Source organism: Malaclemys terrapin, chromosome 4 (assembly GCF_027887155.1).
Source record: "Malaclemys terrapin pileata isolate rMalTer1 chromosome 4, rMalTer1.hap1, whole genome shotgun sequence".
Lineage (NCBI taxonomy): Eukaryota > Metazoa > Chordata > Testudines > Emydidae > Malaclemys > Malaclemys terrapin.
In genome coordinates this window covers 13,389,867-13,408,276 of record NC_071508.1, presented here as the reverse complement: position 1 = coordinate 13,408,276, position 18,410 = coordinate 13,389,867, and the positions used below count along the sequence as shown (strand labels likewise).

At 59.7% G+C, this 18,410-nt stretch overlaps 1 protein-coding gene across 1 annotated transcript in view; it reads right to left on the bottom strand.

The window, feature by feature from the left end:
* Nucleotides 1-2,550: 2,550 nt before the first annotated feature.
* The window catches only part of CR2 (complement C3d receptor 2), a 55,222-nt gene continuing 39,362 nt past the window's right edge, over nt 2,551-18,410 (bottom strand). Inside the window, exons 26-29 of the mRNA XM_054025256.1 lie at nt 7,140-7,183; nt 6,608-6,730; nt 6,248-6,327; nt 2,551-2,566 (exon numbers count right to left, since the gene is read on the bottom strand). Coding sequence (XP_053881231.1) covers nt 2,551-2,566; nt 6,248-6,327; nt 6,608-6,730; nt 7,140-7,183 — 263 coding nt within the window. The remainder of the gene's footprint in view (nt 2,567-6,247; nt 6,328-6,607; nt 6,731-7,139; nt 7,184-18,410) is intronic.

Sequence of the window (18,410 nt, the reverse complement as noted above, 5' to 3'; positions counted from 1 at the left end):
GCCTGGGCTGCGGGGCTGGCTCCAGGCACCAGCGGAGGAAGCACATGCCTGGGACGGCATTCGGTCCATTCTTGGGGCAGCACAGGCGGGGCGACTTTTTTGTTTTTTGCACTTCAGCAGTTCGGGCGGCGGCAATCCGAGCATTGTTGTTGGTTTTTTTTCTGCTTCGGCAGTTCGGGTGGTGGCAGTCCAAGTGGTTGGGGTTTTTTTGGTTTTCTTTTTGCTCACTTTGGCAGTCTGAGCGTTGTTGTATTTTTTTTTTTGCTTGGGGCAGCAAAAATGGTAGAGCCGGCGCTGCTGGGCTGAGGTCGCTCAAGTGGTCAACCCCTCAACACACTGTATCGGGGGTGGCTCAGGCCTGGGCGGGGCCCAAGCACTCCACAAACAACCAGACTTCAAGGGTGGGCCCTGGCCTGGGTGGAACCCTGGCAGCCAGCAAACAGACAGACTTGACAGGGCTGGCTCTATTCTGGGCGGGGCCCCGGTGGCCAGCCAACAAACAGTTCCTGTCCTGGGCTAGAGCCTCCTTGCACCGTGTAGGGGGTCAGCCACCCGGGGTGGGGTGGCAGGGGGACACGGTCCCACCCTCCTCCCCCGCGTTCCAGCCCAAAGCACTGGCAGGGGCAGGATTGCTTGCCCCTGCGTTGGCGGGGATCCAGCCGCAACACGCCAACTGAGCCGCGCCGGGCTCTGCAGCCAGCAGCTCCTGGGCTGCCCCTGGGCTACTTCCTGCCTCCCCGGGGTTTGGTACCTGCGGCCTCCAGGCCTCTTCCGGCTCCCTGGGGTAAACCGCAGCGGGTACTCCGGGCCAGTCCTCGTCCATGTCTGGGGTTAGGGTTAGGGGACTCTGGAGAACAGGCCAAGTGTCCTCCTCTGTTGCAGGCTGTCCCCGGTCCTTATGGCGAGGGGGGCGGGGGGATATAGGCGCCGCCCTCCAGGGGGCGTGTAGAGGGGCCCTTGCTCTCCCGCTCGGAGGGAGGCGGCTCAGTTGCCACAGAGTCTACCAGAGGCCCCGGTGGCCAGCCAACAGGCGAGGGGGGTGGGGCGATATAGGCTCTGCCATCCAAGGGGCGTGTAGAGGGGCCCTCGCTCTCCTGCTCGGAGGGAGGCCACTCAGTCTCACTACACTCCCCGTTTAGAGGGAGCAGGAGTTGCTGGTGGCCTTGGAGGCAGAATTCCTGCAGCGCCTCCGGCACTTGGCGCAAGTGCCGGATGATGTGAAGTTGCTTCATTATTTTGGCCGTGACGACCTCGTGCTGCAAGGGAACGAGGACCTGTCAGACACTCAGATGCCCCCGTGGAATCAGGGGGAATTAAGGACCCCTGGGACCAGCAGCAATTCCACCCAGCACCCGCGCACCTCTGAGGGATGAAGTCCCCCTCCTGACCCCCAGAATGGAGTCTTGTTTTCCTTTCAAGGGACCTCCAGTGCCAACAACCTCCTTGTAGGGGGAGCTCCTGCCACCTCCCACCCAGTGCCCCCGACAGCTGTTCCACCTCCAATCCACAGCTCAAGTTCTCTGACCCCTCTCCTCCACCCCCACCCAGGTTGGGCAGGGAGGGGGCTCTAGTGGGGGGGCGGAGGGATTCTGGCAGCAGTGAAGTGGGATGTGGGGAGCTTGAGACCTTTCCCCAAGTTATCCCAGCCACTGAGGCTGAAGCCGCAGGATGGCAGCCCTGGTGAATGGGGCAGATCAGCAGCCCCTGCTGACTGAATCCTCCCGTTCTCTCTAGAGCGAGTCCAGCCCTGCCGGCAGCAGGACGAGCTTCCCCCGCCCATGTGCCTCAGAACTGCCCGGTCAGTCGCCATCACCCCTCAGTCCTTGGCCTCCCAGGCTGCCAGTGACGGGAACAACTCCAGGTGGTGGCGCGGGTGACAGGAGAGGCTCGCAGAGGGCACGTAGAGGACTCTGCTGCCCTTCCCAAGAACAGAAGTCCGTGCTGAGGCAATGCTTGTCATTCATTAGCCTTGCTAACGAGCTGAGCTGGAACTGCTCCGGGGACAACCTCCTCCCTCCTGCTCATGGAGGTGAATTCATCTCCCTTCCCAGGAGCACCTGCTCTCACTCTCATTCCCCACCGGTGGCCTTGCTGCCAGGCCGGCGAATGGCCAGAGGATGGGAATCAGGCCTGGGCCCCGCCCCAATCTCCTGAGTCTAATGCAGCTGCTCACCGTGCTCCCCATCAGCTGCTCGGTTTGCCCCAGGAGGGAGTAAGTGAGGAGCAGCCCAGCCTGGCTGACACGCAGCAGGGGGTCGTGCATGGCCAGCACTGCTGTCTGCAGGAAGAAGCTTCTCTGCCCCTCCGAGAAGAATTTGCCAAAAACCTGAAACCAACCAGATGTGAGGCTTCAGCAGATTGCCCCGAACCAGGCTCCAAATCCTGGCCTAGAACGGCAACTCCGTCGCGTGGCTCCAGGAGGCAGCCACCTGCCTGCAGAGCTGTGCCATGCCCTGGCAGAGTGTCCTTACCTCCCCGACCCTGGCGGTGTTCTTATAGCCGAGGAGCTGGCTGTCCTCGTGCCAGTCCCAGCACCAAAGGTCTTCGACCTCACGGATGGTCAGCTCTGGGAAAGAGAGAGACACATACACATTGGTCATTCTGGTTGCAGGGCTTGTGTCCTTCCAATCCCATCGGTGGCTGCACGCTGGGCAGAGCCCAACAGAACTGCGGGGGTGGTGGAGAACACAGAAAGAGAGAGAGAGAGACTGATCCGCCAGCCGGGGTCACTCGGAGAGAAATTGGCTGGGGTCCCAGTCTGACTCGTCTAGCCGGGTTCCTTACCCCTCTGGCGCAGCAGGAGCTGGTAGAGCCGGTAAACCCCCTCCCTGGCCTGCCGGCTGATGTCCTCGTCTGGGTCACTGATGGACAGAGCCAGCTGGGCCACGTGGTGGCCCATCCTGGGGAATTCGGCTGAGTTCTAATGGAAGGGAGAGGGAGAGGGGGCTCCATCAGCATTTTCCTGTCAGCTCCCAGTCCCTGCCTGGGCCAGGACTCTCCTTCCCCTCAGCCCCTCTGCAGGAGATGCTAGAGGATAGGAGCTAGAGCTGGATCCTTAGTTATCTCTGCCCGCAAGGGAGCCCGGAGGACAGAGAGGTGGGCAGGGCCCTCCAGGAGGATTTGCTTCCCCAGCTGCTCCAGGATAGGGTTACCATATTTCCACAAACAAAAAAGAGGACACTGGGGGGGGGGGGGGGAAGCCCCGCCCTAGCCCCGCCCCGCCCCATCCACTCCCTCCCACTTCCCACCCCCTGACTGCTCCCCTCAGAACCCCAACCCCCCCTGCTTCTTGTCCCCTGACTGTCCCCTGCTGAGAACCCCCTACCCTAACTGCCCCCCCCAGGACCCTACCTGTCCCCTGACTGCCCTGACCCTTATCCACTCGCATGGGTGGCAGGGTTGTAGAAATTTTGGTGGTGCCCAGAACCCCCCACCCCACCTGCCTAAGGCTCTGGGAGGAGGTCTGGGGTGCAGGTCCTCGGCTGGGGATTAGGGTGCAGGAGGGGTGCAGGTTCTGGGATAGAGTTTGGGTGCTGGGTGCAGGCTCCGGGCTGGGGCAGGGGGTGGGTGTGCAGGAGGGGGTGAGGGGTGCAGGCTCTGGGATGGAGTTTGGGGGTGAGAGGCGGTGCAAAGGGAGGGGGTGCAGGCTTTAGGAGGAAGTTTGAGGGCAGGAGGGTGTGTGTGGGAAGAGGGAGGGGGATTGGGAGGGAGTTTGGGGATAGGAGGGGATGCAGGGGTGAGGGCTGTGGGTCTGGGGATGAGGGGTTCATGATGCAGGAGGGGGCTCAGGGATGGAGCAGAGGATTAGGGTGTGTGGGGATGAAGGCTGGGGGGTTTGGGGTGTTGGAGAGGCTCAGGGCTAGGGTGGAAGGGCAGGGTAAGGGCAGCCTGTCTTCCCATTAGTGGATGGGGGCACTAGGACCTGGGGGCAGCAGACAGCAGTTGTCTGCCTGTACTGCCAGAGCCAGCACATGCAGACAAGGGAGAGGCAGACAGGGACGGGGGGGGACCCACGGAGGGGGGAATGCACGGAGTGGGGGTGGCAGGTGGAGGCTGGGGACCCATCCAACACTCCCCCGCTCCCTGACTGCCCCCCCCCTCCTCTTACCATTCTGGCTCCACGTGGGTCAGTTTCTGTGTTACACAGGACTACAGAGAGAGGGAGGGGGGAGCAGGGGAGGGCTCTGGCTGCTGGAGGCCAATGGGAGTGGGTCAATCGGCCTAGCCGCCCAATCAGCAGCCACACTCTGCATGGCAGGGAGGGAGGGAGGCAAGGGAGAAAAAAACCCCGGACATTTTAACCTTGTTACCAATTCCTCCCGGACGGCTATTTAGAGACGCAAAAGCCGGACATGTCCGGGGAAATACGGACGGATGGTAACCCTACTCCAGGATGACAGGAAGGCAAGAACCTGGAGCCTGCTCCCCTTACAAGCGAGAGTCGCCACTTAACCAGGACAAGAAGAACTTGACTCAAGCCAGGCTCATTCTCTGCTCTGACTCTGCCTCCCCAAGAGGATCACTCCTAGCCCACAGCCCCTGCAGCAGCAGATCCTCCAGCCCGTTGGAGCCGGCCCCCCCTACGCCTGGAGTCAGGAAGCTGGGCTCAGAGGCCACTTACGTCAAAGGCAGGGAGGGAGATGACGGACGTGAGCAGGGCTGCGCTGCTCCTGATGGCCCTGGCTCTCTCTCGTGGCACCCTGGACACGGTCCAGTAGTTAATGTGCTGTGGGGAAAGGAGGCAGCTCAGGATTGATGAGGGGGTGCATGTGTAGTGCTAATGCCCCCCCCATCCCAAGGGGGCTGAGACATTGCATGCGGTGGGGGTGGAATATCTGATTCATTGACCGCAGAGTTTTAGAAGGGGATTCTTGCCCCCAGGACGATGCTTGTATCCTGCAGGTCACAGCTTGTCATTGTCTCTCTAGATGGGGACAATGCTCGGTGTCAGGGCTGGTCCCATCCTCCCTGAACTGCTGATTCCTGAACAGCTCCCCAGGAAGGAGACAGACCCCTCCCCCCTCCCTGGTTTTCAAGTCCTTGGCTGGGTGAAGGGACTGAGTGTGAGCACAATCCCCCCAGGAATCTCGGGGCCCGTCAGAGACAAGGGCTGATTCTCTGGGGCCCTCCTGTTTCTCTGGGAATGAGGCTGTGGCTCTTCTCTGAGGACCATCTTCTGGATCTCCCAGGAGGGGTTCAGACTCTCACTCCCCAAGCCAGCCGGGGGCCCTGTGCTTAGTGCTCCACACAACCAGGCAGAGCTCTGGCTTGAAGTCCCAGCTCCTTCCTCTGTCCTTCAAGGAGGAAGGGCCTGGCCCTTCATTGCACTGACTGCCCTGACCAAGGACGGCCACTGGGGGCCCAGCTAGGAGGACAGACTGGAAAATGGATCTAAGAGTTAAGGTAAAATTGCCCCCACCCCATCATCGGGCTCACCTCCAAGATGTAGTGGAGCTTGTCCGTGTCTGGGGTCTTTTCCAGCAGGTTCCCCAGCATGGCGTCCAGGAGGTCTGGTATGACCCTATGCAGATCCTGCAAAGCAAGGGAGAGCCATGGGTCAGAGTTAGGGAAACTGGGGCTACACCTGCCACAGGATGGGAAGAGGGGTCTCTGGGAAGCATTGGTGAGACCCCCAAACACATATCCTGGCCTCTCTCATTCACATCCCACTGCAGGCAATTAGCAAGGATTCGGGCAGGATAACAGCTGGCTGATCTACCTGGACCTGGTTGGTGTCCGTCTGCGTGCCCAGGGTGAACACGGCGTGCAGGGTGGCTCGGAGGAGGTGGGTCTCCAGCTCCGGCTCCAGGGCAGGTGTCATGGTGCTGGCAAGAGAGAGGAGCCGGTATTAGACTGTGCAGTGCGGGGGTGGGACTGGCACCAACACGGACGTGAAACTGCAGGGAAATAGGCAGAGGCTGGCGAGAATGGAAACTGAGGCACCGAGCCAGGGAATGATAAGGCCGAGGTTTCCCAGACCGACAGTGGCAGGGCAGGAATGGCGCCTGTTCCCTGGACCCTGCTGCCCCTCCTGTATCTGATCCTGGGAGTCAGCCTCTCCCCAACGCCATTGCAATGTGACTGGAGTGCAAAGAACAGAGCAGCCAGGAGAGAGTGAACCTTCCCCGCACCTCTGCCAGAGGAGCCCCCCTTGGGAGGTGAGCTGGGAGTGGGAGGGGCAGTGACTCCCAGCCACGGGCCAGAGCAGCACCGGGGTTAGGGGAACCGGGCGGGAGGGTCTCGGTACCTGAGGTTGGCCACAGCAACGAGGGAGTTGGCCAGGACGGCGTCGGGTGGGGAGTTAGGAGGAAGCTCCTCAATGAGCTCCTGTGAGACGCAAAGGAGACAAAGGAGCGTGTGAGATTCGGGCCTCACGGACACTCCCCAAGGAGGAGATTACACAGCCAGCAGGATCCCCCCAGCTGTCTCCCGCTCCTCCGATTCCTGCCCACTAGTTCTCCCGTCTCCTCTCCCCAATCTTCAGTCCCAGCAATCCCTGCCCTCAGCTGCCCTCCAGCACCAGCCATCCCCCAACCCTCGGCACGGGGAGACCCCTGCCCCTCCCATGTCTCTGTCCACCCTCCAGCTGCCGGGCGCCGTGTCTCACCACAATTCTCTCCACCACAGCCGCCTTTGAGCAGTGTGGCTCCAATGTGTCCTCCCCTCTCTGCTGGGCAGCGAGGCATGCGGGGTAGATGGCCTGCAGGAACTCGAGCTGCTGCGCCTCGTCCTGCGCCCACCAGGAGTGGGGTTAGGGGAGAGAGAGCCAGTTAGCCAGGGACCTCCCTGCCCCAGCCACACCAGCTGCAGGACTTAGGCCTGAATGGGGGATAGTGGGGACCTGCCTATTGTTCAAATCACCCACGACTCCTCCACAATCAGGGTCAGGAACTGGGACAGTGCCTGTGGGGGGAGGAGACCCCGGCTGGTGTGTGACAAACACCCCCATCTTGTGGGTCCCAGATCATGAAGGAGAAAGGTCCCGATTAGGGCCAAGACCTTCTGCAGGGGGTCAGGATGCTGGGAAGGAGCAGGACAATCTCAGTTCCAGCACAGCTGGGGAACGTTTGTACCTTTTCTCGGGCATGGAGCTGCTCTCGGATGTTCATGAGAGCAGCCTCCTCTGTTATCAAGTCTACCCGTTGTTCTTTCTCCTCGTCGTCCTCGGAGTCCCTGGCGGACGCTGCACCAGGGAGAGAAGGGGACAAGGTGACTCCTGCTGCCACTCGGGGGAAGGACAGGGGCATGGTGGGACAATGTGTCCCCTTCCCACCTCCGGGACATAGGGCAGATTGGGCCCCACACTCCCCCCTCTCAGTGATGGCATCAGCCCCCAACTCCTTCAGGAGCCCATAGCAAAGAGACCCTCCCCACTGTCCTGGACTCCCTTGGAGGTGCCTCCCCCCACCCCCGCCCAATGGAGCACCAAGGACCAAAGTGGCAGCATCTAGTGTCAGTGGGGTTCACATGGCTCAGGCCAGACACCTGGGCTGGAGACCCGCCCCCATAGCACTGCTCGAGGGCCTGGGCCCAGGGTGTTCACAGCCCCCTTCTCACTCCTCCCCGAGCCCAGCCTGGCTCCTCACCTGGAACAAAGCAGACGCGTCCGTCGGCCAGGCTGCTGTCCGAGTCGCAGGCGCTGCTGCTGTCGGATGGGGAGCGGCCCGAGCTGCTGGGGCTGGCAGAGGGATCCTCCACCTCCTGCCCTGGGGAGGCTGGACGGTCCTCACTGACCGAGCAGGGCGATGGCCCCTGTTGGAAGTTGGGGCTGGGCGCCTGGGGCCGCTGCTGCCCACACAACAACAAGCCCCAGAGCCACCCTGCCCGGTTCCGCCCCTGGGCTGAGTCCTGCCTGCCCAGCCGCAGCCTGGCCCAGCTCCATTTTGGCCTGGGAGGTGATGCTCCCACCTCGGCGCCTGTGCCGGGAGTGGGTTTCCTCCGCCAGAAGGCTGGGCACTTCCACCTCCTGGCGCGGCCGGGAGCTTCTTCCCCTCCAGCGGGGTCGGAGGGGCCGCTTCGCTCCTGGGGAAGATGGTGGCTGCTTCCCTCAGGCTCTGGGGCCACCTGCAGAGCCTTCTTCCTGAACCTCCTCAGGAGCCTGGCCATCCTGGAACCGAGCGGGGAGCGGGCGTGAGTCTGGGGTCAAGGCAGCCGCTCACTAACCAGCCTGTTTGGTCCCTCCCCATTCCTGCCCCAGCCGGAGCAGCTCCTGCTCCCCCCATGGGGGTGCAGGGAGGGCAAGCTACACACACTGACAAGAGTTCATTGCATGATCTGCTCCCCCTCAACGCTCCCCCTCATCATCCCTGGGGCTGCAAGAACCAGGGAATCTCGTCCTTTTCGAACACTGGGGTCAGTCACAAAGAAACTGGTCACTTTGGACAAGCAGCTCTCTCCTGCAACCCCAGACCACACTCACAGCCGGACCGCAGCAGCCCTGCAGCTCCACGACCCCGGCCGGACTGTCGGCCGGACCGCGACAAGCCCCATGGCCCTGCATTCCTGGCCAGAGTGCCGTCCAGAGTGCGGCAGCCCCGCGGGGCCACCTCCTCCAGCCGGCAATCCGAAGTGCCGCCCCAGGAATTGGGCCCCGCACTTGCTAAAGCCGGCCCTGAACCCAGGAGTCCGGACTTCTCCTGGGAAACCATTCCCCACTTCAAAGTCCCTAGGCATAGCAAGGCCAGGGCCTCCTCGGTTCCCATTGATTTCCATGCTCAGCAGCTCACCGGGTCTGGCCCAGCTCACAGACTCTCAGCCTGGGGAACAGTCTCCCACAAGGGAAGGGCTGGGAGCCCCATTGCTGGGACCTTGCCAAACACACTGGAGACGGCTCTGGAGAAGCCCCTTCCCGGTCTGAGAGCGAGGCGGTCCTGGGGGCTGTTTGCAAATCCAATCTCCTTTGGGAGAGATTCTCTCCCCCTCTTTCTGCCTCTCCCCAGACAGACAGGGGACGCCACCGAGGAACCCTAATGCCACTCACTTGCTCTGGTGATGGAGCGATGGATGGAGGATGTTCAGGGTCGTCCCTCGCCCTTCTCCTCACTCTCCAAGCCCAAGGATGGCTGGAGAGGGTGGTGGTGAGCTGAGGAGTTACCCTGCCCAGGAAGCAGGCAGGGTGATGGCACGGGGCGATCGGCTGGCTGTGAAAACAAGAGTCTGTCTTAGTGCCAAGGGACAGAGAAACTCGGCCAGCAGCAGGGAGTGTAGAACACTGCCCTCGTGCAGGGGTGACAGCGCCTCCGGGATCCCGACATCCCAGCACTTTACACATCTTCCTGGAGCCTTCCAATCCCCCTGGGCTGTCGGGACTGCGACCCCAACCCCACTGATGAGAACCAGGCCTGGGAGGGGAAGCTACTGGCACAGGGTCACACCAAGTGTCAGAAGAATGGATGGGACCCAGCAGGCCTTCTTTCCAAGCCCCTTTGCTAACCACTGCTGCACACTCCCTCCCACAGCTGGCAATTACAACCAGGCCCTCATGTCCGCTCCCCCTGCTTTGAGAGGGAGTGTGCTCCGCTGGAGTGACTGGACCAGGGGATTGGGAGCCAGGACTCCTGACTTCCATTGCTGGGTTTCCTCTTGGTTCCACTGATGGTTGTTTTCCTTTTCCTGTGGGACTTTGGGCACGTTGCTCCCCCTCTCTGGCTCTGTCCCTAGCAGTCAAATGGGGTTTTCATACTTTTCCACTATTGGAAAGTGCTGGGAAAAGCCCCCAGCAAAAGCTGCTCTGACAGCGCTAAGCAGCATCTGCCCATTGAAGGTGGGAGCGCACTGCCCAGGAGGAGGAGGGTTTGGCTCTGGGGTTTCACTTCAGCCCAGTCTAGAGAGAGGGGCCCAGCCATGGAGTCTGGCTCAAGAAGACCAAGTCTCCAATTTGTTAAGGGCGTTTTGAATTCCAATCCTGTGCTCCAAAGAGCTTGGTGTCATTTGCAAATTGTAGAAGCATGCTCTCCACTCCATTTTCCAAATCCTGAAGGAAAATATTGACTAGTACCGGCCCCCGGACTGATCCCTGCCGGACCCACTAGGTACACCCTCTCCGTTGGACAGCCAGACATGGAGAAGGGCTCTTGGAGTCTAGGCTTTCAACCAGCTCTGCACTCACATTTCACTGATTACATCTAGACCACATTTCCCTCGTTCGCTTGTGAGAATGTCCCATGGGACTGTGTCAAAAGCCGTAGAAACACCAAGAGAGATCACATCTACTGTTTACCCACCTCCCCTAGGCCTATAACCCTGCCAAAGAAGGAGCTAGGATTGGTTTGGAATGATTTGTTCTTGACAAGTCCATGCTCACTAGTAGGGTTACCATATTTTAATTTTTAAAAAGGAGGACACTCCATGGGGCCCTGCCCCAACTCCGCCCCTTCCCCGCCACCAGCCCCGCCCCAACTCTGCCCCCTCCCCTGAACGCTCCGCCCCCTGCTCCTCCCCCTCCCCCTCCCCTGCTTCCCGCGAATCAAATGTTCGCGGGAAGCCTGAAACAGGGAGGCAGCAGATAGGCTGGGGCGGGGTGCAGCGTGTCCCAGTCCGGCCCCACTAGCCGAGCGGCTCCCTCTGGCGGCCAACCGGCCCAGGCCAAGAGGCTCTGGCCCCGGCGTCTCCCGCCCGGCTCGGGCCCTGGGGCGCTGGCCCTCGGCCAAGTGCCCGCGCCCTCGACCCGCAGCCGAGCACCATGCCGGACCCCCGGCCAAGTGCCCCCGCCTCCGGCCGAGCACCGCACCGGTCCCCCGCCCAGCACCGCGCCAGCCCCCGGCCAACTGCCCACACCCCCAGCTCCGGCCGAGAACCGCGCCGGCCCCCGGCCAAGTGCCCCTGCCGGCCCCCGGCCAAGTGCCCACGCTCCCGGCCCAGCACCGCGCCAGCCCCCGCCCAGCACCGCGCCGACCCCCGGCCCAGCACCCGGCCGAGCACCGCACCGGGCCTCGGCCCAGCACCGCGCCCGCCCCCGGAGCAGCACCGCGCCAGCCCCAGGCCGAGCACCACGCCAGCACCCGGCACGGCCCCCGGGCTGGGGGCCAGCGAGGTGCTGGGTCGGCGGTGCGGGCACTTGGCCGGGGGCCGGCGCGGTGCTCGGCCGGAGCTGGGGGCACGGGCACTTGGCCGGGGGCCGGCGCGGTGCTGGGCGGGGGACCGGTGCGGTGCTCGGCCAGGGGCGGGGGCACTTGGCCAGGGGGCCGGCATGGTGCTCGGCTGGGGGCCGGGGGCGCGGCCACTTGGACGGAGGCCGGCGCGGTGCTGGGCCGGGGGCCGGGGCCGGTGCAGTGCTGTGTCGGAGGCCGGGGCCGGCACGGTGCTGGGCGGGGGCCAGAGCGGTGCTGGGCCGGGGGCCGGGCCGGGGGCCAGCATGGTGCTTGGCCAGGGGCCGGCGCGGTGCTGGGCCGAGGGCCGTGCCGGGGGCCGGGGGCCGGCGCAGTGCTAGGCCGGGGGCCGGGGCCGGCGCGGTGCTGGGCGGGGGCCGGAGCGGTGCTGGGCCGGGGGCCAGGCCGAGGGCCGGCATGGTGCTTGGCCAGGGGCCGGCATGGTGCTTGGCCAGGGGCCGGCGCTGTGCTGGGCCAGGGGCCGTGCCGGGGGCCGGGGGCCGGCGCGGTGCTGGGCCGGCGGTGCGGGCACTTCGCCGGGGGCCGGCGCGGTGCTGGGCCGGGGGCCAGGCCAGGGGCCGGTGTGGTGCTCATCTAGGGGCCGGGGCCGGCACGGTGCTGGGCGGGGGCCGGCGCGGTGCTGGGCCGGGAGCCGGGGCCGGTGTGGTGCTGGGCTGGGGACCGGAGCCAGTGCGGTGCTGAGCCGGGGTTCAGGGCCGGCGCGGTGCTCGGCCGGGGGCTGGCGCGGTGCTGGGCCGGGGGCGCGGGGACAGGGGCCGGCGCGGTGCTGGGCCGGCGGTGCGGGCACTTGGCCGGGGGCCAGCGCGGTGCTGGGCCGGGGGCCATGCCCGGGGCTGGCGCGGTGCTGGACCGTAGGCTGGGGCGGGCTAGAGCGCGGCTCACTCTGGCACCCCTGGCCGAGCGGCTCCCCCTGGTGGGTGGCCGACCCAGGCCAAGAGGCTCTGGCCCCGGCGTCTCCCGCCTGGCTTGGGCCCTGGGGCGCCGGCCCCCGGCCAAGTGCCCCCGCCCCCGGACGAGCACCGCGCCAGCCCCCGGCCCAGCACCGCACCAGCTCCGGGCCCAGCACCGCACCAGCCCCGGGCCCAGCACCGCGCCAGCCCCCGGCCAAGTGCCCGCACCGCTGGCCCAGCACTGCACCAGCCCCCGGCCCTGCTCCCCCGGCACGGCCCCCGGCACGGCCCCCGGCCCAGCACTGCGCCGGCCCCCGGCCCTGTGTCCCCGGCACGGCCCCCGGCCCAGCACCGCGCCAGCCCCCGGCCCGGCCCCCGGCCCAGCACCGCGCTGGCCCCCGGCCGAGCACTGTGCCGGCCCCGGGACCCGGCCAAGCACCGCGCCGGCCCCCGGCCAAGTGGCCGCGCCCCCGGCCCCGGCCCCCGGCTGACCACCGCGCCAGCCCCCGGCCGAGTGCCCGCACCGCCGGCCCAGCACCGCGCCGGCCCCTGGCCCCGCGTCCCCGGCCCCAGCCCCTGCCGAGCACCGCGCCTAGACAGCAAGGCGGTGGCAGAGCCAGAAAGAGAAGCCACCAGTCCTGACTCCTGTTCTAATGGACAACAAACCCGGCAGAAGCACGGCAGAGGGGAAAGTAAACCAGTCCGGTCCGGTACAGCGTACCGGCAAGAGCCAGTACGCCGTGCTGGACTGGACCGGCTTCCGCGGCGGTGATTTAAAGGGCTGGAGTTCCTGCCGCTGCGGGGAGCCCTGGGCCCTTTAAAGCGCTGCCGGAGCTCAGGCAGCCGGGCTCCCGCCGTGATTTAAAGGGCCCAGAGCTCTGCGGTGGCCGGAGCCCCGGGCCCTTTAATTCGCCCCTGAGCCCCGGGGCTCCCAGCCACCTCTGCAGCTGGTAGCTCCGGGGTGATTTAAAGGCCCCGCCTCTTCCGGTTGAGGCCACACCTCCGCTCAGGACTCCGGCGGAATGGTAAATCCTTTAAGTTCCTTTCACCACTGGGGAGGGATAGAGCCCAGGAATCAAGATGGTGGGGAAATTTCATTGAAACCATTTCTGTCAGAAAATCCCATTCAGACTAAACCAGTTTGTTTCTTGAACTCATAACAAGTGGGATGAAAGTTCTTTGCAAAAATATTTTGTTGCAAAACAAAAGCATCTCCTGTTTGTCACAGTGTGTTAAATTGTCTCCTCGCACACAAAGAGGAGACACTTAGATCTCGAAAATTAGATAAGATGCTGCAGTCTGAGCTAAGTAGTTGCTGCTCTTATCAATTTCAAAATAAAAAAATACAAATAAAGTAAACTATTTCAGCTATTCTATTATGTCACAATCTGATCTGAGTAAATGTGATAGGACACCTCATATTATGCACTCCTCCTAGTGACACTCTCCAATGGATCTCCATCCTCCACCCACCGTGAGGTAAGTAGGAGTGGATCATTATTATCCCTACTTGAAAGAGGGAGAAGCTAAGGTTGAGAAAGGAGAATTGACTTGTCTTAGGTCACACAGCCAGTCAGTGGCAGAGTTGGGAATAGGACCCAAGAGCCCTGATTTTCAAACTAACTATCGGATCTTGAATTTCCTGAATAAAGTGCTCTCGGATGAGTTCCAGACCAACAACAGTGCACAGTAATTATTCAGCAAGTATTTTAGGAGAACTGCAATGGTAGAGAGAATCATGAGCTGCTCAGAGACAATTAATGCAGAGAAGCAGCAAAATTCATCAAACCAAGAACTGCTTATGACTTATTTACTTGGTCTTAAAAGAGAACAAGGACCTGAGTCTCCTCCCTGTCAATAACCCCCTGCTCAGCCAGTCAGGGTAGAGGCTGAGGACGGGAGGCTGAGAGTTCACACCAGAGAGCCCAAAGGATGGCTCCTCCGGCCGTGCCGTTCCGCCTCCGCGGCCCTGCCCCGCTTGGCTCCTCCAGCCGTGCCTCCCCCCCTTTGCGTGTAGGAGGTCAGCGCCAGCCGGGCAGGCCAAGCTTCAGAGCGGAGCGTGGGCCCCGCCCACTGGCGCCATGGTAACCTCTGACTAAGGCACCACTTTTGGAAAATGTGCTGAGGGGAAGTGCCTGCTTCCCCTGCACCCCCCCCCAGCTACGCTACTGGTGGGGATCACTGCCGGGGCACTATTTCAGCCCCACATTTTTGGGTGGACCTCCCACAGTGGGAGCTGCAGAGCACTCCCCCGCGACACACAAACACACCCCCCCTGGTGCTAGGAGGGGAACAGGGGAAAGGACAAAAGAAGCAAGAGAAGAAGAGAAAGGAGGGAGGGCTGGAGGAAAAGGGGAAACAAAAAGGACAAACCCCAATGTCCCCAGTGATTCTAAGGGACAAAATCCCAGGTGCGGAATAAAATTCTGCCTCCTTAAGCTCGTGTTTTCCATGCCTAGAATTCAACTGTCACCAGATGGATCAGACTGAACAGGTTTCAAACCTCAAGGAGGCTCTTACCTTCTACACAGGGACGTCTGCTTTCTAGCGAAATCACGGAAAGGGAAGGAGAAAACTCGACAGAGGTTCCTCCTGCCGCTCACGTACGTGAACCCGAATGTTCTCTCAGTCCTCAAAGAGAAACCTCGAGACAGAGACTTGCTGAAGCAAAGCCACAGGAGTCTCTGAGGTTTCCCTGGCCCCTCGCCCCTGTCCTGCCTGGCTGATGTCAGCATCTCTCTGTGAGGTCACCACCTCCCCATCACCTTTGACCAATAGTCTGAGGTCCTGCAAAAGGCCTTTGTGATGTCACTGCCACGCCCCTCCCTTGCTGTGCTAATGTCCTGCTGCTGGCCAGGCACTTTGGAGGTTTGAGCTACTCCCTGTGGATCACCCCACTCAAGGAGTGTTCATTCTAGGAAGCAAGCCGACTAGACAGTAAAACCTCAGACGCTGCTCCCAATGCTACACTCAGTTTTTCAGAAATTAGTAGACTTTTAGAGCATCTAATCTGACCCCCTGCATGTCACAGGCCTCCCGTATGACAAAATAGCTACTTTTGGGGCAAACACATTCCAGAAAGCCATCTAGTCTTCATTAAATGACAGCAAGAGATGGAGAACCCACCACTTTCCTTGGTAGCTTGTTCCTGTGGTGAATCAGCCTTGCTGTTGACTATTTTTGCCTTATTTATCATATGAATTTGTCCCTTTTCACCTTCCAGCCACTGGGTCTTGTTCTGCCTTTCTCTGCTCGATTAAAGAGCCCTTTAACACCCAATCTTTTCTCTCCATTAAGGCACTTCAACACTTCCATGAAGTCACCTTTCAATCTTCTTTTGATAAGCTAAAGAGGTTGAGCTCTTTCAATCGCTCACTAGAAGGCATTTTTCTCCAGCCCTCAGAACCTTTGGTGGCTCTTTGCTGCCCCAGCTCCAATTTCACAACATCTTTTTCAAAGGAGGACACCAAAACTGGATGCAGTATTCCAATATCAGTCTCACTGATGCCGTGTCACCTCCTGTGACGTTATTGACATAATCTGTAACTGAATAGATCACCGTTGCAACCACTGTTATATATTTGCAGCCAATATTGTATAAAGGTTGCCGTGGAAGGGGTCTATGGAGAGGTTATGATTGGCTGATTATAATTATGCTATCTGTATATGTGTATGATTTTTGTAGTTGACGTTATGAATATTGGCTCTATACTGTCTGTATTTCAAACTTGTGCTATGCTTCCGGGGAACACCCCAGACAAGTTGGTGTCAGTTCTGCCTAGCCTGCTTGATGGCCCACTGAGACCATGAGCTATACAATTGACCCATTGAGAGAAGGCAGATACACCTGTGACTCAGCAAGGTACGCAAGGACCTGCCTATGGACAAAACTCTAAGGTTTTTCTATGCCACGTGCTGGATAGAGTGTCCTTGGGACAAAGAAAGCAAAGACCACAGGGCAAGAGATTATAAAAGGCTGATGCCTCGTCTCCATCTTGTCTTCAATCCTACTTCATAGCTCTGGAGGGACTTTGCTACAAACGGAAGCTCTACACAAAGGACAGAATGACCCATCCCAGCTGTGGATGTACTCCAGAGACTTGAGTTGAACCTGCAGTTTATTCTATTGCTGCTACAAGTGCTACAAGCCTGAACCAATAACTTTGCCATGACTGTATGTACTTGATTCCATTTAACCAATTGTAGCTCTCATCTATATCTTTTCCCCTTCATGAATAAACCTTTAGATTTTAGATTCTAAAGGATTGGCAACAGCGTGATTTGTGGGTAAGATCTGACTTGTCTATTGACCTGGATGTGGGTCTGGGTCCTTTGAGAGAACCTTTTTTCTTTTACTGGGGTATTGGTTTTCATAACCGTTCATCCCCATACGGAGTGGTGCTGGTGATAATACAAGGGAACCGGAATCTCTGAGGGAATTGCTTGTATGACGTCCGATTAGCCAGTGGGGTAAAACCAAAGTCCTCTCGGCATGGCTGGTGTGGCGTGCTTTAATAGTAAAGGACACCCAGCCTTGGGCTGTGACTGCCCTGCTCCAAGCAATTTGTCCGGAATTGATACTCTTAGTAGTGTCCCGCCAGAGGCCGCATCGTTACAGGGGTCGTCCAGGATTCCAACTGGGAAGTCTCTGAAGTTCAGGACACGCTTCCTCAGCTAGGGGAAGTATGTAACCCACACACCTTCTGGGTGTGGTGGTGTGTCCCAGCTAGTGGCACCAAGACTACTTAGAGGGAGAGATAAAATGAGTCTTCTCTACAGCCTTAGCTAACAGCCAGGTGGCTTTTAGTTCATGCTGTAGAGGCCCATGCACTAAGCTCCAGAGGTCTCCGGTTCGATCCTGGCCACCGACGACTGGGATCTGTCAGCGTTACAGAGGCAGCTGCCATCCCAAGAAGGAGAGAGCTGCCATGCCACGCCCGGCCGCGAAGAGGTGCCAAGCACCCTTCAGAGCTTCTTGTAATAAACTGTGAACTTTGGACAATAGCGGGGTGCTAGGAAGTGTCACCCCCTTGTGTTGCCTCCAGAGTGTCCTGGGTCAGAGCCCAGTGGGAGTCCCTGGGCTCCCCCACCATCTGCTGTGCCTTCCCACCCCACCCCCTGGCCGAAACCCTGACCACTAGGCAACATCCCCAGGAGCGAAGGCCATCATGAGGCATCCGTCTTCAAATGTTTGCAGAGGATACGGGAGCAGAAAGGGGAGAGAGGATGAGGGTGGCTCTTGGGAAGAGGGAGAGAGGGAGCCTGATGGGAATCTCTTTTTATCGCCATCAACCCAATGATCAGATCATTGATGCCTAGAATCTTCCTTGATGTGTTGTAATTGATTGGATCTACATTTTAAACCGGTTCCCACATTTGCAGATGGAGAAATGTCAGCGAGTTGAGTGGAAGGCCATTGCAAGCTCAGCTAATTATGCAATGTGACTTATGCTCCATCTAACAAGCTCCTTAAACAATAGCTCCCAATTTTAATTCACATTGGCCTGTTTAGTGTTTTTCTCCAAAACACTTTCACTCATCCTTTTGGTCAGCTTTGGAAAGTTAGCCCTTTCAGTGCACCCAATATAAATATTGCTGGTTGGGACTCCCCTCTATTGGTCATAAGAACAGCCATACTGGATCAGACCAATGGTCCAGCTAGCCCAGAATCCTATCTTCCTACAGTGGCCAATGCCAGGTGCCCCAGAGGGAATCGACAGAACAGGCAATCATCAAGCGATCCATCCCGTCGCCCATTCCCAGCTTCCGGCAAACAGAGGCAAGGGGCACTTCAAGAGCATGGTTTTGTATGCCTGCCCATCCTGGCTAATAGCCAATGATGGACCTGTCCTCCATGAACTTATCTAATTCTTTGTTGGACCCTTTTATAGTCTTGGCCTTCACAAACATCCTCTGGCAAGGAATTCCACAGGTAGGCTATGTGTGAGTGAAAAAATACTTCCTTTTGTTTGTTTTAAACCTGCTGTCTATTAATTGGGAGACCCCTAGTTGGTGTGTTATGAGAAGGAGTAAATAACACTTCCTTATTTACTTTCTCCATACCTGTCATCATTTTATAGACCTCTATCCTATCCTCCCTTAGTCATCTCTTTTCCAAGCTGAAAACTTCCCGTATCCTTACCCACCCTTCTCCCATTGTCCCAATCCTAACCACCACACTTAGTTTGTGAGGTTGGCTGCAGTACAGACATTCTATTGAAGCCACTCTTTTAGTTTTACTTATCAGAATGCTTGTGAACCATAAGACTCTCTAGCTTGTTCCAAGCAGTTTTATAGTCTTAACTGCATCTGTTATTGAAAATGGGCTGAAAGATGGAGTGTCGCACCCATTCAGGAAACAAGTAACGAGGCTTTTGTTCCTTTTTAAAAACTAAAGCCACAGATTTGCATA